A 23,469-nucleotide genomic window follows, 5' to 3' on the forward strand; every position below is an offset into this window, starting at 1 on the left:
TGCGACCACCAGCAGCCACAATGTGTCAGGCATGCAATTCTGCTGCTGCCGCCACCAGTGGCCACAAGGAAGTCAACATATTAACGAACTTATTCCATCAAAATACTGTGAAGTTTCAGTAACATCATTTAACATAACATCAAACAATCTCAGCAAACACTGATAGAGAGCTATATAAATCTCTACTTAGTGCCTTCTCAATTGTTTTCTAATTTTATTTATATAAAAGTAAGTGTATACCTGTCCCTTTTTCCCCCCAAGGTAAGTCTTTCCGCTCACAGGATTGTAATGACTCCTTACCCTCTCCCTTAAAACCCACATCCTTTCATCTTTCCCTCTCTTTCCCTCTTTCCCGATGAAGCAGCCGTGGGTTGCTAAAGCTTGAAATTTGTGTGTGTGTGTTTGTGTTTGTTACTGTTTCTATCAACGTACAAACACTTTCGTTTGGTAAGTTACAGAATGTTTGTTTATAGATATATTTTCCCCACGTAGAATGTTTCCCTCTATTATATTCATATATATATAAAAGATGAGACAAAAATTAGGGGAATTTTACTATTCCTTGTGGGGGTAGATGAGCAGGGCATGATAAGCTCTACATTGGACTACCCAGAAAAACTGAAATTATATTTACAATGCGTTTAGGTGGTGTGGTGTACACGCGCTTGTCATGTCCTTCTGTCTTCACACATCTTCTGTCCCAGGACAACTTCCCATTTGTGTCCTTTCTCCTTGGCATCTGATCTTACAGTTTCTATCCAGCATTTTCTTGGTCTTCCCTGTGGTCTTCTATTTGCAAATTCTCATTATGTGCCCATACCACTGAAGCCCAGATTTCTTTATGACACTGGTAACAGGAACCTCAATACCAGCTACTTTTCTCCTCACCTCATTCCTGATTTTGTCCTTTCTAGTTGTTTGATTCATAGTTCTAATGAATCTCATTTCTGTTGCCTGAATTCTGCAGAAGCCTTTGTTTAGTAGGTTACATGTTTCTAAACCATATGTAAGGAATGGTATGAAATAGGTGTGGTACATGGTCATTTTTGCTTTTTTATCATCCCAGAGAAGATTTCTGATTTGACTGTAAAAATTAAATGGTCTCTGTGTCTTGCTCAGTATTTCCTGCTTAATGGTGTTGTCTTTTGAGATCACACTTCCTAGGTACCTGAAATAGGAAAAACATTCTACTTTGGCTCCTTCTAGAAATATATTTTAGGTTGTTCCTTGCGTGTTGATGGTGATCTTCAGCTTCTGTCTCTTCCAATACTATCAAATTATCAGCAAAACCCAGGGCATTTCGTTTGATGTCTATTTTCTTGATAGGTTTTATGATCTTGCCCAATTCTATTACAAACATTGCCTATCTGGACACAGCTATAACACTTTTGGTACAGCACCTTGACTTTATCAGTTAGTTACTTTGACACCTTTAGGTCTTCCAAACATTCCCATACCTTGTAACTCTTCAGGCTTTCCCGGCGATCTAATGAGATCTTGGGTTGTCTGGTGTTCTGCCGGATATCAGTGTCGTACTTGCACGATATTTCGGTCACGTAGCTCGTTACCTTCATCAGGTGCGACCTGAGACCAGACCAGTCTCAGGTCACACCTGATGAAGGTAAGTAGCTACGTGACCGAAATATCGTGCAAGTATGACGCTGATATCCGGCAGAACACCCGACAACTCAAGATGTCATTCCCATACTTTGTTTCGAGGAGCACTGCCACATGCTTTTTCAATGTCTACAAATACAATCACAAGATTTCTTCTATATTCCCAGTACTTTTCTGACAGCATTCTTACTAAAAAAATAAGATCCATAGTACCTTGATCTTTCATGAATCCATGTTGTTCTTCCTCAAGAAAGGCAAGAGAGATTAGAGCCCACACAGAGGCATACTGACAATCCTTCTTTCCACGAATAATTCAAGACTGGAATAGAAGGGAGAACCGATAGAGGTACTGACTGTACCCTCTGCCATACACCGTCAGGTGGCTTGCGGAGTATGGATGTGGATGTAGATACCTGTCTAAGTCTCATTTGTGTGATCTTTTATGACAGCTTCACGGCGTGTGACAGTAGCATGATGCCTCTGTAATTTCCATTTTTAGTCAATTGCTCTTCCTGAACAGACGGATGATGACTCCTTTACTCCAATCTTCTGGGATTTTGTTTTCTTCCCAAATCACTGATAACACTCTATATACCCAATTTAAGCCTAATATTCCAGATGCCTTTATCATGTCTGAGCTGAGACCATCAAAGCCTCTCGACTTTCCATTCTGCATGCTCTTTAATGCTGTTTCTACCTCACATTGTGTTAATGGGTGTTCACTGGATTGGACTTCAATTAATTACTCTTCATTCATTGGCGGGTGCATTGTCCTCATCTCTATTTAGCAGCAAATTGAAGTACTTTCTCATTTCATCCCTGATGCCTTCTTCGGTTCATATTAAGTTACTGTTATCATTTCCAGTGCACGGATACTTACATAATCATTTAGTTTAGTCTTTAGAACTTTGTATATAATTTCCTACTTCCCTCACACTCTTCCACTATCCTTGTAGTAAAATCCTTCCAGCACTTTTCCTTTTCTTCCTGGATCAGTCTTTTTGCAGCTAGTTTCTTTCTGCTGTATTCCTGTTTTAGACGTGCAGTTGCTAATCCATTTCATCTATCAGCTGTTTTCTGTTTTTCATGGTCTAATTTTCTTTTCAGTATGTTCCTATCTTCTAATGCTGTCTTCATTCCAAGAATTCTACCAAGGTGTTTCCTTCTCTTTTGGTGTAGCACTCGTTTATCCATGTATGTATGTGGCTTCTTTAACAAGGTTTTCTTTTTTTAAAGACCATGCTTCTTCTTCTACTCCTTTCTCAGTTTTGGGTAATTTGGCTGTTATTCATGCTTCATAGTTCCTTTCTTTTCCATGTCCTTCAACAGCTAAGTCTTTATCTTTGGCATTCTCTTTTGTTCCAATTTTGACACTTGATCATCTTTTAGGTCTGCAAATAATAGCCAGTGTTTGCTATCCAGGTGTTCGTTGGGTATGACTAACATCTGTAACATACTGAACAGTTTTTCTATCAGTGATGATGAAGTCTTAGTCTTGAGCTTGCCATCCCAGCAGTATCTCGTTATTTTGTGACTTTCCCTCTTATGATACCACGCGCTCTGTATGATTAAGTTGTTTCACAAACAGGAATCAATTAGGTTCTCTCCTTCTCAATTTCTGTTCCCATAACCATGAGGACTGATGGTGTTTTCTTTCTTTACCAACATGAGCATTCCGATTGTCCATAATGATGTAGTTCTCCTCTGTTATTTGTTCTTCAAGTTCATTAAGGAAATGCTCTTTCGCCTCTGTGGTACATCCTGTCTGTGGTGGATGTATTTGCAAAACAGTATGCTATGTATTACCAGCCCTTAGTCTCATCTGGATGATTCTGTAGCTCATATATCTGACATCTATCTGAATGTCTACATCTTTATGGAGGGAAAGGCCAAATCCATTTTTGAACTCACAATTGTTACCACTCCAGTATAGTACATACCCTTTTCTCATTTCTCAGTGATTTCTTCCCACAGTTTTTCCACTTTGTCTCACCCAACCCTAATATTCTAAGCTTATGCCTGTCCATAAGATCTACTAGTTCTTTATATTTGTTGGTGAGAGTGAGAATATTGAGTGTACCAATTTCCAGTCATTCCTTTCTGGGAAAGTTTTGAGTCTTCCAGTATCTTCGATGAGCATCAGTCATTTGCCCTTCATTACTTCGAGCATTAGAACTACTGTCATGTTTTGTGTTCATTCCTCAAGCCAAGGCTTAGTTTAGGTTTCAAAGCAGTATATATTTGCTCAGCTGCTGGCTTGCTAGGCCTAACACAGAAGATCCCTCTTCTCCACAAGGCAGTAGTAATCTCTTCTAATTATCCCCAGGCAGAACAGGTTACCTTATCTGCCATCTCCACTGTTCCAAAGGTCGTCTTCTCTGCTGAGGATGTTGTTAACGAAGTGGAAGATAGTTCAGTTTCTTTCTATTGGGATGGACCCATGCTATTCCAATGGGTAAAATTCTTCCTCAAAATTCAAAATTTAATTTTTAACAACGTATAACTGAATTTTGAATAGATTCCAAAGTTTCTGCGAATAACAGTTCAGAGAAAAAAGGGGTTTATGAATACTAGGCTGCAACAAAACTGTATTATGACGGGAGCTCAAATATGAACTGAATTTGTTTTTTGTATACCCCCCCCCTTCCCCCTTGAACTTAGACCCTGCTGTTGGTGGGGAGGCGATACAGAGGGGTATCTGGTGAGAGGCCAAACAGACATGTGGTTCCTGAAGAGGGGCAGCAGCCTTTTCAGTAGTTGCAGGGGCAACAGTCTGGATGATTAACAAATCTGGCCTTGTAACATCAACCAAAACAGTCTTGCTGTGCTGGTACTGCAAATGGCTGAAAGCAAGGGGAAACTACAGCTGTAATTTTTCCCGAGGGTATGCAGCTGTACTGTATTGTTAAATAATGATGGCATCCTCTTGGGTAAAACATTTCAGAGGTAAAATAGTCCCCCATTCAGATCACCAGGCAGGGACTACTCAGGACGACGTCATTATCAAGAAAAGCAAAACGCATTCTACAGATCGGAGTGTAGAATGTCAGATCCCTTAATCGGACAGGTAGGTTAGAAAATTAAAACGGGAAATAGATAGGTTAAAGTTAGATACAGTGGAAATTAGTGAAATTTGGTGGCAGGAGGAACAACAGGAGTAGGCGTAATAATGAATAAAAAAGAATAGGAACACAGATAAGCTGCTATGAACAGCATAGTGAACGCATAACTGTAGCCAAGATAGACACAAAACCCACACCCACCACAGTAGTACAAGTTTATATGCCAACTAGCTCCACATATGAGGAAGAGATTGAAGAAATGCATGACAAGATAAAGGAAAGTATTGAGACAGTTAAGGGAAATGAAAATTTAATGGTCATGGGGGACTGGAATTCGATGTTAGGAAAACGAACAGAAAGAAAGTAGTAGATGAATATGCACTGGGGAAAACGAATGAAAGTGAAAGCTGCCTCGTAAAATTCTGTACGTAGGATAATCTGATCATAGCTAACACTTGGTTTCTGAATCGTGGAAGAAGGTTGTATACGTGGAAGAGACCTGGAGACACCATTAGGGTTCAGACTGATTATATAATGTTAAGACAGAGTGTTTGGAACCAAATTTTAAATTGTGTGACACTTCCAGCAGCAGATGTAGACTCTGGCCACAATTTATTGGTTATGAACTGTAAATTAAAACTAAAGAAACTGCAAAAAAAGGCAGGAATTTAAGGAGACGGGACCCGGATAAACTGAAAGAACCAGAGCTTGCAGAGTGTTTCAGAGGGAGCATTAGGAAATGATTGACAAGAACAGGTGAAAGGAATACAGTAGAAGAAGAATGGGTAGCTTTGAGAGATGAAATAGTGACTGCAGCAGAGGATCAAGTAGGTAAAAAGACGAGGGCTAGAAGAAATCCTTGGGTAACAGAAGAGATATTGAATTTAATTGATGAAAGGAGAAAATATAAAAATGCCGTGAATAAAGCAGGTGAAAGGGAATACAAACAACTAAAAAATGAAATGAACAGGATATGCAAAATGGTTAAGCAGGAACAGCTAGAGTAAGTATGTAGAAGGGTATATCACTAGGGGTAAGATGGATGCTGCCTACAGGAAAATTACAGAGACCTTCTAGGTTTAGAGAAAGCTTTTAACAATGTTGACTGGAATACTCTCTTTCAAATTCTAAAGGTGTCAGGGGTAAAATACAAGGAGCGAAAGGCTATTTACAATTTGTACAGAAACCAGATAGTAGTTATAAGAGACAAAGGGCACAAAAGAGATGCAGTGACTGAGAAGGGAGTGAGAAAGGGTTATGGTCTACCCTCAATGTTATTCAATCTGTCTATTGAGCAAGCAATAGAGGAAACAAAAGAAAAATTAGGGGAAAAAATTAAAGTCCAAGCAGAAGAAATAAAAATTTTGAGGTTTGCCGATGGCATTCTGTCAGAGGCAGCAAAGGACTTGGAAGAGCAGCTGAATGGAATTGACATCATCTTGAAAGGAGGACATAAGACGAACATCAACAAAAGCAAAATGACGATAATGGAATTTAGTCTAATTAAATCAGGTGCTGCTGAGGGGATTAAATATGGAAATGAGACACTTAAAGTAGTAGAGGAGTTCTGCTATTTGGGCAACAAAACAACTGATTATGGTCAAAGTAGAGAGGATGTAAAATGTAGACTGGCAATGGTAAGAAAAGTGTTTCTGAAGAAGAGAAATTTGTTAACACCAACTATAGATTTAAGTGTCAGGAAGTCACTTCTGAAAGTATTTGTATGGAATATAGCCATGTACGTAAGTGAAATATATACGATAAATAGTTGAGACAAAAAAGGGAATAGAAGCTTTTGAAATGTGGTGCTACAGAAAGAACGGTGCACATTAGGTTAGTTGATCTTATAACTAATGAGGAGGTAATGATAGAATTGGGAAGGAGAGAAATTTTTGGCACAACCTGACTAGCAGAAGGAATCAATTGGCAGGATGCATTCTGAGGCATCAAGGGATCACCAATTTTGTACTGAAGGGAGGCGTAGGGGAGGAGGGTAAACATCTTAGAGGAAGACCAAGAGATGAACACAGTAAGCAGATTCAGAAGGATGTAAGACTGCAGTAGTTACTCAGAGATTGAAGGGTGCGCACCGTATAGAATAGTATGGAGACCTGCATCAAACCAATCTTTGGACTGAAGATACAAACAAAAAACAACAACAATCATTACTGAATCAAATACAACCTACAAGCATCCACCTATATTTTCTACATCATATCCTGTCTTTGTTACGCATTTTTCCCACTGAATGGCAATATTTTGATGCCATCCTCAAAGAAAGAAGAGGGACTTGTGTACAGCCATTTGCGAATGAACTATTCTACTGCTCCATTCTTATCAAACTGGAGTCCTCCAAGGTATTCCTTCAGCAGTACAAACATGTAACAGTGTTCGAATACATTTATTCCCCAGACTGTGGATGGAGCCTTCTCAAAACTACCACAGGTGTGGTGCCTTCTTTCACAAGAAACTTTATGATCACACACAGTGCTAAGTGCTCGCACTTAGTGGCCTGACTTGTACAATTGCATCATGTTAACTGCAGCATACAATGCTACCCCACCAACACTCAACATCACCCCCATTTCCGTCCACTATCACAGCCGTCAGATTTAAATTCCCTTTCATATTTCATAAACTCTTACACATGCTACACTGGAGCTATTGCTCAGTACCTGGACTAAAGATGTTATTTTTTGTTAAGCACACTAATTTAAGACCACCATCAGGGAAGGCAAAGGTTCCGTGAAAGCAGTTCCTCCATTCACTGTTTCCCTTTCAAAACCAACAACAAATTATAAAAAATAAATGCAAATAAATGCTCCAATTTCATATCCATGACCAGCATGAGTGAATACCATATGGGGCATGGAAAACAGAGCTTTTTCACAACTTCTGAACAATTGCTAGCTATTGATACTTGCAACAATCAATTATAATGAAGAATGCCACAGCATGTATTTCTTCCAGGTAAGGCAAAATACTTCAATGGCACAAAAATTTTAGTGAAATGTTCTCATGTATGCAATAATAACAGGTTCAGGTGAACAAAATATTTTCTCACAATACATTTGTAAATCAAATGCTATTACAGAAATACAATATTCAAAAGCTGACATCCACAAATTAAAAAAAAAGTGCAGTATGGAGAAGTTTACCAATCACTTACAATGACAAAAATGATATAAAATTAAGAATTTTTATTTCACCGTAGACTAAGCTGACAGCACTAGAACCAGAATCCACTGAATTAAAAAATTAATATACATTACCTGCAATTAGCAGATCATCCGAAAAAATGAATGAAGAAGATTGGAGCAAGTTGTCAGCTGTTATCGGTACTGCTTCAATACTTTCACCATTAAATTTATACAGACCACCACTTAATGATGGAATCATTCTCACCCAGTGACCATTATTTGATAGCTGAAGAGAGAAAAGCCACAGTTAGTTACTCACACAACACAGAATGCAAATATACCTACAAACTGATTCAGGTCACATGTATACTTTTTCCCTGCCTGTTGCAAGCACAATTCAACATTTTGCAAAAGCTTCCATTACAGTCACAATAGTTTAATGTGTGACTTCTTGAAAAAACACTTATATTTTTATTTCAGTGCAAAACAACATTACCTTATGTATAGCAAAAGCAAATATTTGAGAACATGCCGCCACTGTAAATGATACAGCAGCAGACTTAAAAATTCACATAACAAGGTACTGGTGAACTATTTTATTTTTAATTTTATGCTGATTTTACAGATGACTTGCACTCTAGAGGCTAATGCAAGCCATCTTTGAAAGGTATTATCAAGATTTGCAATACATTAATACTTTTTCCTTGGTCTATAAATAATCCCCCCCCCCAGCCCCCCCTCCCTCTCCTAATGATATCTTGGCCATTTCTGAATCTTCTAGAAGTAGAAAGCAAGAAGAAAGGAAGATTATGATTTAGCCTACCACTGACGATGGAATCATTTGAGAGATATATAGATAGAGAGCGAGCGAGCGAGCGAGCGAGCGAGCGAGCGAGAGAGAGAGAGAGAGAGAGAGAGAGAGAGAGAGAGCGCAGAAACTTAAGAATCAGGCAGGAAGTGCAACAGTATACAGCATACTGCTAAATGAGGCGAAACAAAATAGTGCGGCCCACCGATAAGGAACATGCATAAGATCATGTTTGAGCAGAGAGAGATTCTAGTCCAAGCTTCTAGCTTCTGACAGTCAATTATCAAAGAGGTCATGTAAATTGGAATGTGTGGCAACAACTTTAATAGATGTATCGGTTCTGCACTCAGCAATGCATTGAAACACGCATTCAGTACTTAGAGAGTGCATCAAAGTATGTCCCATATTATACATTGTCTTGGAAAGAATGAAAGAGAGTAACATTTATCACCAGCATTAATGTTAACTCTGGTTTCAGTCAGCACTACTACACAATTTACATCTACATCCATACTCTGCAAACCATTCTGACGTACATGGCAGAAGGTATATACCGTTGAACCACATTCTGTGAGTTTCTTCCGGTTCCAACTACATACAGAGTGTAGGGAGAATGATAGCTAAATTGCCACTGGGTTATGGATATTACTGCATTTTGGAAATTAAAATGTCAAGAAGGTGACTTACTTTTCCTATTTTCATTCACTGGTATCTTTTGACACCATATTCTCGATATCTCTTCATCGAGGAAAAAGGTGTTTGTTGCACAGAAGCATGTAATAAGAATAATAAGTGATAGGCAATCTACAATTGTAGGCATACTTTCAATCCTGTTGGGCATACTGACAATAACATCATTGTACATTTATCCTGGTATGAAGTTTGTTGTCAACAATCCGTAACAGTTTGGAAATAACAATGACATTCGTCATTCTAATACAACACACAGAAATGACTACCAATCACTCTGTCTTTGTGTGGGACAGAGAAGAACGAAGTAATCAGACACAAAAATCTTTAACTAGTATAAAGAATTTACGGGTATATTGAGAGAGGGAGCCATGCCACAAAACTTGAAAAACTGAGTTTTTAACATTCCTAGTATACTCGTCATTTGTTGTCAGCCATGCAAAATAGAATGGTGTCACAGTGTCTCACATTTCCTGCACAGATTTTCTAAGTTCGAAAATATGTGTAAGAGTAGGCGCTATGCCACCTACTGATGTTGTCTTATGTTGGTGGCGAAGTTGCCAACATAGTAATCTTACCAACTGTTACAAATGTTTATCATCTGAGGAAGGTATGCTGATATTTAATTTTTGCTTTTACATCTTTCCTCTTTTATGCACAGTACATCTAAACTGTTATTTTACTATACTTTCTAATGTATATTTTATGTCATTCTTTTGGTAATGGAAGTGACATTTCTGGTAGCTGTACTACACAATATTTCGAAAAAATACGGGTGCTAATGTATTCGAGAATGATGAAAATTGTTGTAGAAAAACATATTCATAACATAGGCAAATGAAAGAGAGAAAATGTAAAGAAGAGAAGGAACAGTGGACACGAATAAAATCAGTAAAAAAAAAGTAGCAACTAAGCAACAAGGACATGAATGTGACTGTAAGATCCTAAAAACGCATTATTTTGTGAGTTTTACAAGCTGCAAGAGTACAACAGTCAGGGGTATGCTAAAAAAAAGTGATGATCTAGGAGTGAGAACTCCTTAGCTCATTAGCTCGTCTGTGGCAACAGTTACTGGTACAAAGCTTACAGTACATTCCAAAGCTTTTTGTGAAATATTTGCAGTTTGCAGAAGAGAGTGTCAACAGTTAGTGGAACAGGGGAGTGTGTAATGTTGGTGAAGATGTAGATCATGATGAAGTAAGCAATGAACTTTAATACAACATATCTTAGCATCCCGCATATAGATAGATGTGGAAAATTTGGCAACGCATGGCTGCCGACTATTACAGATTGCTTATAACTGCTATGGATTTATCTCCTTAGTTATGGAGTCATGGGAAGTTACTAAAAAATTATGAAAACAGACATTTCATTATCTGACAGTGTTAAAAAGCTGAAAACAGTACTGTTTACATTTTGCTACTAAAATGGTTTACAGACTGTAATGATTTCCTTCCTGAGTACTCAGTAAACTTGGCTATGAATGAATTAGTCACCACAGCTTACTAAAGGCACTTTTACACTGAGTTCAAAACATGTTCTGCAACACTGTTTGCAGTCAGTACTGGACTATCGATGTTCGCAACATGTTGCCAACAAATTGGATATACAAAATCAGTGTTCCACGGCTGTGAATGTACAGATCAAAGGAACACTGTTCCTGGCCTGCTACCACTAAATGTCGCTATGCAGCGTTGGTGTTTGCTTTTATTCTGTCTGCAGTGTTGCGCATTGGCTTTACAGAATGGCATGGGCAAGGAGCCAAATTTATGAGTTTGGCACACTTAATAAGACAGAGAAATGCCTCTGGAATGTTTGAAGTCATAGTTATAAAAATATTAAACAGAAGCATTACTCCCTCCAAAATCTGCTCTGTTGCTTCGCACCAGCAGCAGTGACACAGATAAAACAAATTTAAGTCTCTCATTTCTTAATACTGCAGCAGCAACAGCAACAACAACAACAACAACAACAACAACAACAACAACAACAACTACTACTACTACTACTACTACTACTACTACTACTACAGGATTCATTATCTGACTTTGGAAAAATTTGTCATCAACGAGTTATGTGAGCTGACACCATATGAAAGGATGGCAGCAATGAACCTCATTGGACTGTATTCAAAACCATATTAAAACTTTTCTGAAATACAGAATTTGTTATTCACAGAGAAACAATACAAAAGAGTCATACATTACAAGTGTGAAAACTATGGCTGAAATGCACCATCTGTATGAAAAAGAGTGCCAAGATTCAGTAGCTTTACTTGTGAAATATGAACTGTATGTACGTAATGTAGTGAAGGCGACCTGTCTACGGGTGACAACCCCAAATAAGCCTCTCAAACTAACAACTTGGGTAGTATCTTGGGCAGTGGCTCGCCACTGTCCCACAAAGAAAAATCTTCATCTGAGCATGGAGGGAAATTTCACTGAATGCACTACTCCAGGTGGTAACCAAACCACTGACACCCAAGGTGATATTAGCGGACCTTCGGATTCCGGGGAGTTCGCATCAACATGCTTCGAGGATGAGTCAGAGCATCCTGAAATCACAGGACATAAACTCAGACCAAGACGGCAAAGCTTCTTCGCAAAATTTAATTCTAATCCACTGCTCAAAGTGGGTAAATTGAAACATCTGACCGATCTGCTAACAGAACACAACATAGTACTGACAGCAGTACAGAAAACCAGATTCATGGATGATCATGCCTTTGAGTCCCAAGGATACACAATCCTCAAAGGAAAAGGGGTCAGCAGGTAATGAAGAACATACCCCACTTAGATACAGGATTTATAACCAGTCACAAGATGCTGGATTCAGTGACTGACTTCACCTCCCTAAGCAATTTTATATCCATCCTCCCACTCAAAAATGCTAACAAGAGCTACAATGTAGTCAACGTACATGCCCCAAACAACCAGGACAACAGACGCAATCCTGACAGAACTGACAAATTCTGGGAAGCCTTAGAAAATGCTCTCTAAAGTTCCAGAGACACACACTGTGATAATGCTTGGTGACTTTAATGCCTCACTGGGAAGAGAGAAAAAGTACAGAAATAGAGAGGGCAACTATTCAGCACATATGAGAACCAACTGCATTGGCAGGTGATTGGTGGATGGTGTGTAGGACTTTTGGGTTTGTCATGAAGTCTACAGCCTCCAGACAACTGCCAAGGAAGCAGAAGACTTGGATTTTCCCTAACACCAACTTGGGTGAAGTCTAGAGAGATCATGTGGCCATTTCAGTAAAACCTCAAAAGAAAATACAAACTGTGAAGGTATTAAGAAGTGCCAATCTGGACTCAGACCATTACCTCTCAAAGATCAAAATGAGTCTCCAGCCTATACACACCAGAGTACACATAACCTCCAGTATGGCGAGATTCGATGTAGAGCAACTTAAGAACAGACAAGAAGTAAGCCAGAGACTGAACAGTACAGACTTCAACAGCGGTGACCAACTGAAGGAGACACTTGTGGAGGTGGCCAACAAACTCGACCCCCCTTATGAGAAGAAGGAAGCATTCTTGGTGGAATGAGGGTTGTGACAATGCAATAGCCCAAAGATAGACACTATTGGGAAAGTGGAACTGTGAGAAAACCAAGAAAAATTGGGAGAACTTTTTCGAACAAAGAAGGCTTCCGGCTAAGATAATTTGAGGAACCAAACAGACCTTCACACAAAACCAACTAACCCAAATCGAAGAGAGCTTCACTAAGAATAACTCCAGAGATATCTACAGACCTTCAAGCAGATACTCAGAAAATACAATCTGCCAAGCCTCCACTTCAGAGACTTGCAGGGCAAACTGGTTTTTAAGGACAAGGACAGCTGGCATCAAGGATCAGTACTTTAAAAACCTACTCAACTGTGATCCATGCAGTGAAGACTTCGACTACAAACAAATCACACCAAACACAGACGCACTGCCCTCTTCACTAGAAGAAGTTGGACAAATAATTGACTTCTAAAGAATAATAAGGGAGCTGGAGAGGACTCTAATGTTGCTGCATTGCTGCACTCTGGAAATGTACTGGATGCAATGCCGTGGGCAAGCTCATTGAGATCATCCAGGACATCTGGGAAACAGAGAAATTACCACCTGATTGGAAAACAGCTCTGATCCATCCACTTCACTTCACAAAAGAGAGATTTCACTGATCTGAACAACTACTGTGGAATTTCTCTTGTCCCGGTAACACACAAGATTCTCTCCACAGCGTTACTAACAAGGGCGGTAGATCAACTGGATAGTCAACTGGGAAAGTATCTGGAAGACTCAGGAAAACCCAATCCTGTGCTGAACAGATCCTCAATCTTAAAACTGTACTGGCATACTCCAAGATGAGAAACCACAAGATCTTCCTCACCTTTGTTGACTTCTGGAAGGCCTACGACTCCACTGATAGAGAAACGATTAACAAAATACTCCAGGAACTATGACTAGACAACAAAATCTGCATACTCTTTCTAGAAGCATTGATCAGCACCCATTCAAAGAACAAATTTACTGGACAGATCTCAGAAAGCTTTGAAATAAAGACTGCATTCAGGAAAAGGCTGCGAGAGAATGGTGCAAGGAACTGACCAATTTGGGTGTTCAGAGTGGCATCTACCTGAGCCATAAGAAAGAAGGACTGATTGCAGATTGCCTGGCTTTTGCAGGTGACATGGCACTGATTCCTGATTCTCTTGAAATGGCACAAACACAGGTAAACTGTCTCAGAAAACAGGCAGCCAAATTGGGTCTTCAAACAGAGTTCTTCACCAACATCAAAGAAGCTAACAGAGAGATGTTACTAGACCAGGGGAACATGAAAAGAACTGAGAAGTTTAAGTATCTCAGTGAATAGATTGAACCCGAGAGTCAACAAGTTGGAACTACCCTATTGGCTGATGATGAGCACCTACACCAAAAATGCCTGTCACACAACCTGAAACTTTGGAACCATGCATCAAGTCATATGACCAGAAACCCTGTAGGCCATGGAATGTCTTTCCATGAAGCAAAGGTCTGATGGAGAAATTGAAAGTCAGAGAGACGAGAATCCTGAGGAAGATCCTTTGTCCAGTAGAAGAAGATAAGGAATTCAGAAGGCGACATAACTCGGAGCTCTATGAACATATCGAGAGGCTCTCTGACTGTGCATTGCAATATTGCCTCCAAACAGATCGACCAACCATCTGTTCATCTTCTGGCAAATCAAGAAGGTTTGCACCACTTGGTTGACAGAAACTGAAAAGGTTATTAAAGAGATGGGAATAACTATCTCCAGAACAGACAGTCTATGAGACATACCTTGAAGGAAGTCTGAGGACCTCAGTAAAAGCCCCGAAGGAAAGATACCCCCTGGACGGAAGAAAGGAAGGAGTTACATCAGCAGAGGATGCAACAGAACTTGGCAATCACCAAATCCCAGAAGTTGAACCAGCATGGTCTGAAGTAGGCCCATTCTGAAGAAGAAGAAATTATGTAAACAATAATGGAAATCCCTAGATAAAATAATACATAAAATAAAGGAAAGGCAACCACTCAACTATAGCTGATTGATGCTTCGTGCATAGAAACACACAACAGAAAACAGTTTTCACACTAGTTTTTGAGCTCTCACTTTTTCTCTAGCAAAAGTACATACATTCTCACACAAAACCACACAGTCACCCAAATGCACAAATCCGTGGCCAACACTTCAAAAAGATGATGATGAGATAGAATATACGATGGGATTGAAGGGGTAACTCAATAAGTAAAAGCTGAAAAAAATAGTGGAAGGGGGGTATATATGTTATAGTAGAGGAAGAAATAGAATACAGAATTATAGGAGAATACAGACTCAGCAATAGAAATGAGGAGACAGATTCCTTGAGTTCTGCAACAGATTTTAACTCTTAATACACTGTTGAAGAGCAACATATTTGGAACAGGTCAGGGGCACACGAAGGTACCAGATGGATTACATCATCATTAGACAGAGATATTGCATTATAAGGTGTACCCAGGAGCTGTTATAGCTCAGATCATAAATCAGCAATGGCAGAGAGAAGAGAACTGTCAATAAAAACCAAAGCACAAGGAAGTGGGATAGTGAAACACTGGGGAATGTTCATGTGCACTCCAAGTTTTCTGAGGCTGTAGGCATTGCAATAATCAATATCGCAACAAGTAGTTTAGCCGAGGAGGAATTGACATACCAAAAATGAGTTATCACAGTAGGAGGACACATAAATACAAGTAGAAAAAAGTAACTGCAAAGAAACTGTAGGTGATAGGACAAATACTTCAATTGGATACGCACACACACACGCACACGCGCACGCGCCTATACCATTACGTGGTACTGGCTGGACTAAGAGTGCCAGTGCTGCATTTCAGCATGTTGACTAGGTTGTGGTGAGGGTAGTGTTGGGTGGAGCGGCTGGAGGGAGGCAAGAGCCATGGAGACTGAATTGGGGGTGGATGGCTAGCAACTTTGAAGGAGGAAGCCAGTTTGCTGGCTAGGAATGCGATGGAGGAGTGGCAGGTATACAGACTAGGCATGTAATGCGCAGTTGTAGGAGCCACTGGGGTACGGCAGACGCTGAAGGGACATGGCAGTATGGAGGAAAAGGACGCTGTTGTGTGGAGGGTGCAGAGACAGTGGGTTTATCAGAGATTGAGGTGAGGATGATCACAGGAGTGGAGGGTGTATTTTAAGGATAACTCCCATTTGCTTAGTTCAGAGAAGTTTGGAGTGGAGAAAAAGGAACCAAATGGCGTGGGTTATGAAACAGCCTTTGAAACTGAGCATGATGTGGTCAGCTGAATGTTGTGCCACCAAGTGGTCAGATTTGCTCTTGGCAACAGTTTGGTGGTAGCCAGTCATCCTGGTGGACAGCCGATTGGTAGTCACACTGACGCAAAAAGATGTGCAGTGTTTGCAGCAGGATTTGTATATGTCATGCTGCTTTCACCGGTCACCCAGCCACTGATGGCATAGGAGGAGAGACCACAGGTTGGGCCATCTGTGAAAGCAGCCATGTCATATACCAATCATGCAGCAAACACTGTACAGCTTTTACAACAATATGACGATCAACCAGCAGTCCACCAGTATGAATGTCTAAATGCAAACTGTTGCATGCACAAAGTGGAACATCTGGTGGCACAACATGCTCAATTTCCATGGTTACTTCACAAAATGGGCCTTCTGGATCCTTCCCTTCGCTAGCACCTTCTCTACCACTCACCTACACAGATGGGTGGGATTCTTACGACATATCCTCCACTCCCATAATCATCCTGGCCTCAATCACACGCAACCCACTATTCCTGCACCCTCCTTCCAACAGTTTCCCATTCCTCCATCTGTCACTCCATCCCTATTCACTTCCCCATGTCACCTTCAGCATCTGCCATACCCCACTGACTACTACAGCCACGCATCACATGCCTAGCCCGTACAACTGTCACCCCTCCCTCCTGCATCCCTAGCCGACATATCGTCTGCCGGCCTTGGAGCCACTATCCATCCACCACAATCCCTCTCACTGGCTCCTGCTACCCTCTACCATCCCACCTAGCCCTACCCCCACCACAACATAGCCAACCTGCTAAAATGCAACAGTGACACTGTTAGTCCAGCTGGCACATTGTAATGGCACAGGTGTCTGTATGTATAAAAGTGTATCTGTGTGTATTTTACTTTGGCTTGTTAAAGGATTACTACGAAACCTAGCAAGTTTTCTTTCTCATGTGTGTCCAATGAAATCTCAATGCTTCTGCTTTTCAGTGAGTGGTTTCCTTTAATCCAAAAGTATCTAAATTTTAGAAGTACTTTTCTACAACAGAAATACTTCAACTTATTGACAAAAGAAGAAAATACTAAAAGTCTAGGAACAGAAAGTCATTCCATGATATAAATAATGAAAATAAAGTCAAGTGAAATGGCTGTAGGAAAGATGTTAAGAAACTGAAAAAGAAGCAGTTGCCAGAAGACAGTTTCAGCATGCAATAAAGTCAAAATAAATTAGTGAGAATTTAGAACCAAGGCATCAGCATTAAGAGCGTACAAGGCTTTCCACTACTAAAGAAAGAGTAAACTGACTACCTTTATACATGGAAGACCAGTGTGCTAGTGTGATACAAGAAGATGAACAGTAACTGATTTGGATATAATGGGTCCAATATTCGAGTTTGAAAGGGCTTTGGGAGCCTTGGAATACAATGAAGAGGAGGGAATAGAGTACATTCTTTTAGAACTTCTAGAACCATTGATCTGAATGATCATTAAAGTTGGTTTTACTAAGGGTTTGGATTAGATCACAAATGTTTTTAGTCTTTTTATACTTCACCATGAGACTTCTGATATGATGTCACACCTTTGGGGAAGAATATCATCAACACTATTCCAAAGATAGCAAGAACAGATAAACGCTAGAACTATTACACAAACCATTTGACAATTTTCACGTATCCAAGAATTGGCCTAATATATACAAATGAATGAATGAAAAAGAAAACTGAAGCTGTTATATTTGGCCTGAGGGATGTTACAGCAACCAAAGTAGTAGTTCCTGTGTTACTGAGTGCAACAGATGTGTAAAATCAACACACAATCTGTCAACAAAGTAAAGTCTTTGGACAATGTAAATCAGTGCAAAATGTTGAAATTGTCGCAAACAGGTATACATAACAGGGAAATATGGGTAATATATAACATGCACAAGATCAAGTGAAACAATAAGAATAAAGGATCAAGTGAGAAGTGCTGGGATTAAGAAGGGTGTAAGGGAAGGATGTACTCTTTATCCTCCATTGTTCAATCTGCATAATGAAAAAACAAGGATGGAAATGGGATTAAAATTCATGGAAAGAACACCATAATGAGTTTCACTGATGACTTATCTACTATGAAAGTAAGAAAGATTTACAGGATCTATCAAATGGAACAAACAGAATGGGCAGAGAATTTTGTCTGAGAGTCAACCAAAGAAAAACAAAGCACTGACGAGTAGGAGAAACACAATTAGCAACAAATTTACCATTACGAGTGGGGACAAAATGGTAGAAGTGGAAGAATTCTGGTACAATGGATGAAAAAAAGACACAATGGATGAAGCATGGTCAACATAAGAAGCAGACCATTGCAGGCAAAGACAGCATTCCTCACCAAAAGAAGCCTATTCAGTATCAAACATATACATTAATTTGAGGATGAAGATTCTGAGACCACATGATGAGAGAAAACTTATGGGAAAACCATTAAAAAAACTGAAGTAACTGAGAAGTGATTTTACAGAAGGCTGCAGATAATTAATATAAGAGGAGTCGTTCTCCATAGAAATGGTGAGGAAGCGTATTTGAAAACACTTAGTAGACGAATAGGCAGGACAACCCACAGCACACACTAATATGACAGAAAATACCTTCCATGATATTAGTGGGGGCTGTATGGAGGCAAAAACTGTAGACGAGGACACGGATCCAAATGTATACAGCAAATAATTGAGAATGTCGAGTGTAAGTGCTACTCTTAGGTGAATAGGTTGACACAAGGGAGGTTGCAACAAATTAGTCAGCATATACACGAGATGGAAAAAAGAATATCTGCAATCAACGTCTCTCCAAAAGTTGTAAGTGTAATTCTACAAAAAGAGTTCTGCATACTTCCCTTTAGCTCCCATTTGTTTCAAGACACAGTTCTTTAGAGTTTTGCACATGTTTAGTCTTTGCATTTTATCGTTATGCATATTCTTAATCCTAAGTCCACCACTGTAAATGAAACTTGTTCAGCCAAATAAATTAGTCATTTGGTAGATACAAAAAAAATTACTTTAAAGACTTCATTAACCTCTTCTCTCAGTACATCAGATGGGACTTAACACAACTGAGTCAGTAAATCTTTTGCATATCTGTGTGCTCTTGATCTATATTACAATACATTCTGTTAACAAGAACTTTTCCTTTTATCCAGACAATCTCTTCACACCCCTAATCACAATTTGTCCATCTATCTAACAATAAACCCACATCAGAAATATTAACTGAAGTAAAATTAGACAATGGATAATCCAAGACAGAACCTGTACATAAATTGTTTTTCCCATATTCTTCCTATGAAATTCACAGTGTGAAACAAAATGAATGGGGAGAAGAACCATCAAATTTCATGGTTAAGATGGAACTAATGATAAAACTTTACCCAATATATGTCACTCAGAAATTACAAGCACATAATACTACGAAACTAAAGCAGAGTCGTACTTTCAAATTTTTATGAAATACATGCCATAAAAAGAAATAGAATTATTCAGGATTTAGTGTGTGTTGACTATCAATTCAGAACCAAACTGCCACCTTTCAAGCTAACACAGATCTTGGGAAATCTACAGTTTGGTCTGTCAACACAGCCTACAATACATGAGCAAAATAAATATTGTCACATTTCTGCTTTCAAATACCCACTCATGGTGAGGCAAAAGTGTACTGCATATAGATTAGGCTATTTGTGCTAGTTTGTACATTTTTCAGACAGGCATCTGGAACTGGTATTTTTTCCAGTCCAGACTGACATTTACAGTTAACTCAAAATCTTTCTTCTCTCTATAACAAAGAAAGTTAAACTATGTCACCTCATACCACTATATTAGTATTTTCCCTTAGAATGAAGGATAACACAGTTTCTGCTCTGCTTAGAAAGTTTCAGAAATTACAGATATATCCTTTCACTAAATTTAATCATTTCTGCACACTCAAACACCTACTCATCATGACAATTGTTGGAAAACCAGCTACTTAAAACGCTATAATTTGAATGTATAATACTGTACCCATATACAAGCAATACAAGAAAACCAACTAATGTGCAACCCTGCACTCTCATCATACCTCCCACCTCTAATATGGCCTCGATGGGGATGGGATGTTAAATCCAAATCTTCCTTCCCCTTTTTGCCTCTTTCTGCAAACAAAGATAATATCTTCATATTGTAGCTCACTAGCTTCCCTTTTAAGTTATCTTTGGCTTTCAGTTTTCATCTTTTGGCTTGCCCTCACTTAGAAATTACCATTCCTCTATATGTTAGGTCCAGTTTTTGTTCCTAGCACAAGAGTCAGCCTTTGAGACAGCATTGCAATGTTATATACACTACTTAGTATCAGCAGTCAGTAATCTTCCTAATATGGTGTGGCATGGTTGGGAATTACACATGTATTTCCTGATCAGTTTCATATGTTGTGTTAACAATTAATGCCACAGTCAATACACGTCAGTACTGTAGAAAGAACCTCAAAAACACATGCTACAAGACAATTACAGATTACACTATTATGAACGGTATAAATTAACTAACCTCTCGTCTATGGATGCTAGATGAAAGCATTGGTCCAGGCCCAGTTTCAATGCTCCAGGCCAAAAAGCCATCTTCCAAATTAAGGGCTGATAACGAGCCATCTAGTGTGCTTACATATACTAACCTAAAAAAAGAGAAATGTTATCAGTCAGATATTTAAATACTAAATTTATCTGCTGTCACAGTATCTGCATACCCCATTACAAATTTCTGTTCGTGTAATTATTTGGGTGATTCCGTGTGAACCTGAGTCTGCAATTATTTTAAATTTTATTTGTAATTTAATTTATGTTACAGTTTTTGAATCTACTAAAGTTAAATTTAATTGTTCTGAAAAATACTAAAGCTACAAAACTACTTGAGGAAATATACACTCCTGGAAATTGAAATAAGAACACCGTGAATTCATTGTCCCAGGAAGGGGAAACTTTATTGACACATTCCTGGGGTCAGATACATCACATGATCACACTGACAGAACCACAGGCACATAGACACAGGCAACAGAGCATGCACAATGTCGGCAATAGTACAGTGTATATCCACCTTTCGCAGCAATGCAGGCTGCTATTCTCCCATGGAGACGATCGTAGAGATGCTGGATGTAGTCCTGTGGAACGGCTTGCCATGCCATTTCCACCTGGCGCCTCAGTTGGACCAGCGTTCGTGCTGGACGTGCAGACCGCGTGAGACGACGCTTCATCCAGTCCCAAACATGCTCAATGGGGGACAGATCCAGAGATCTTGCTGGCCAGGGTAGTTGACTTACACCTTCTAGAGCATGTTGGGTGGCACGGGATACATGCGGACGTGCATTGTCCTGTTGGAACAGCAAGTTCCCTTGGCGGTCTACGAATGGTGGAACGATGGGTTCGATGACGGTTTGGATGTACCGTGCACTATTCAGTGTCCCCTCGACGATCACCAGAGGTGTACAGCCAGTGTAGGAGATCGCTCCCCACACCATGATGCCGGGTGTTGGCCCTGTGTGACTCGGTCATATGCAGTCCTGATTGTGGCGCTCACCTGCACGGCGCCAAACACGCATACGACCATCATTGGCACCAAGGCAGAAGCGACTCTCATCGCTGAAGACGACACGTCTCCATTCGTCCCTCCATTCACGCCTGTCGCGACACCACTGGAGGCGGGCTCCACGATGTTGGGGCGTGAGCGGAAGACGGCCTAACGGTGTGCGGGACCGTAGCCCAGCTTCATGGAGACGGTTGCGAATGGTCCTCGCCGATACCCCAGGAGCAACAGTGTCCCTAATTTGCTGGGAAGTGGCGGTGCGGTCCCCTACGGCACTGCGTAGAATCCTACGGTCTTGGAGTGCATCCGTGCGTCGCTGCGGTCCGGTCCCAGGTCGATGGGCACGTGCACCTTCCGCCGACCACTGGCGACAACATCGATGTACTGTGGAGACCTCACGCCCCACGTGTTGAGCAATTCGGCGGTACGTCCACCCGGCCTCCCGCATGCCCACTATACACCCTCGCTCAAAGTCCGTCAACTGCACATACGGTTCACGTCCATGCTGTCGCGGCATGCTACCAGTGTTAAAGACTGCAATGGAGCTCCGTATGCCACGGCAAACTGGCTGACACTGACGGCGGCGGTGCACAAATGCTGCACAGCTAGCGCCATTCGACGGCCAACACCGCGGTTCCTGGTGTGTCCGCTGTGCCGTGCGTGTGATCATTGCTTGTACAGCCCTCTCGCAGTGTCCAGAGCAAGTATGGTGGGTCTGACACACCGGTGTCAATGTGTTCTTTTTTCCATTTCCAGGAGTGTATTTATATAAATTTGTTACTACTGTAGATGTGAATGTAGGACATCTAGACTGGCTTTTATATTGGAGATTTCAGCTGCTCCTGTTGATGATGATGATGATAAGTTTGAAGAGCAGAACATATGAACTTTGGTTTTCAAAGAACCATACGATATTAAGTACACAATTTTCAAAAGAGCCCCACCCATGATAGAAAACATGCAAATCTTTATCACAGCAATAATAGCACTTGTGTTTATTTTAGGTTAGGAATGAGGAAAACCAGTACATAAATGACCATATATACACACTGAAAGTAATTGTGTCCCAGCCATATAACTGTTTTAAGTTGTTATTAAAAGTTTAACAATGTAACACAGTTTTCAGTTTCGTTGGATAGTATAACTGGTGCCATAATGGTTTGCACTAATATTGACTTATTATTTATTCAGAAAATTGAGGAAAACATTGACAGTAGACTATATGAGAGAACTTCGAAGAAAGATGCAAGCGAACTACAACTCCAATAAAGAGAAGGAATGTGACAGAAGAAGATGGAAAACCATGAAGATACAAGCATCATCTTATGAAAAACTTTTAGTTGAACATCATAGGAAGGTGGCTGAAAGAAAAAGAGGGTACAGGCTTAAACTAAAATCTGTACCGACTGAAAATGAGGTTGAAACCTGTGCATCCCAGACAAGATCATGTGAATGTCTTCAGTCCGTCAAGCAAACCTGCCTCTTGGGTGAAGAGCATGCTTCCTACCAGGTCCTCGGGAAAAAAAAGCAAGCTTGCATGGGAAAACCTTTCTAAATAAGTACCAAAGCAAATTTTCTTAGTCGACACGAAAACATCACGTGAACTTTTAGATGACAATCTGCTCTAAATACAAAATTTTTTCACAAGATATATAGTCAGCAGGCAAACATCTAGTATAAAAAATGGCAGGTCTATTGTAGACAGAGCAAGTGGAACAAGAGTTGGCTTGCAGAAATGTTGTGTCAACCAAAGGGTCTGATTCTACCTGTC

The 23,469-nt window shown here is 40.1% G+C and overlaps 1 protein-coding gene across 2 annotated transcripts in view; it reads right to left on the minus strand.

The window, feature by feature from the left end:
• Window positions 1-23,469, minus strand: part of LOC126267175 (eukaryotic translation initiation factor 2-alpha kinase-like) — a 165,367-nt gene that overhangs the window by 134,695 nt on the left and 7,203 nt on the right. The window contains exons 1-3 of one of the 2 annotated variants that reach the window (XM_049972137.1): window positions 20,667-20,757; window positions 14,635-14,789; window positions 7,952-8,105 (exon numbers count right to left, since the gene is read on the minus strand). In XM_049972137.1, coding sequence (XP_049828094.1) covers window positions 7,952-8,078 — 127 coding nt within the window. In that variant the 5' untranslated portion in view covers window positions 8,079-8,105; window positions 14,635-14,789; window positions 20,667-20,757. Of the gene's footprint in view, window positions 1-7,951; window positions 8,106-14,634; window positions 14,790-20,666; window positions 20,791-23,469 lie in introns of those variants that run through there. The other variant, XM_049972136.1, reaches the window with a different exon arrangement.

This window comes from Schistocerca gregaria, chromosome 4 (genome assembly GCF_023897955.1).
Source record: "Schistocerca gregaria isolate iqSchGreg1 chromosome 4, iqSchGreg1.2, whole genome shotgun sequence".
Lineage (NCBI taxonomy): Eukaryota > Metazoa > Arthropoda > Insecta > Orthoptera > Acrididae > Schistocerca > Schistocerca gregaria.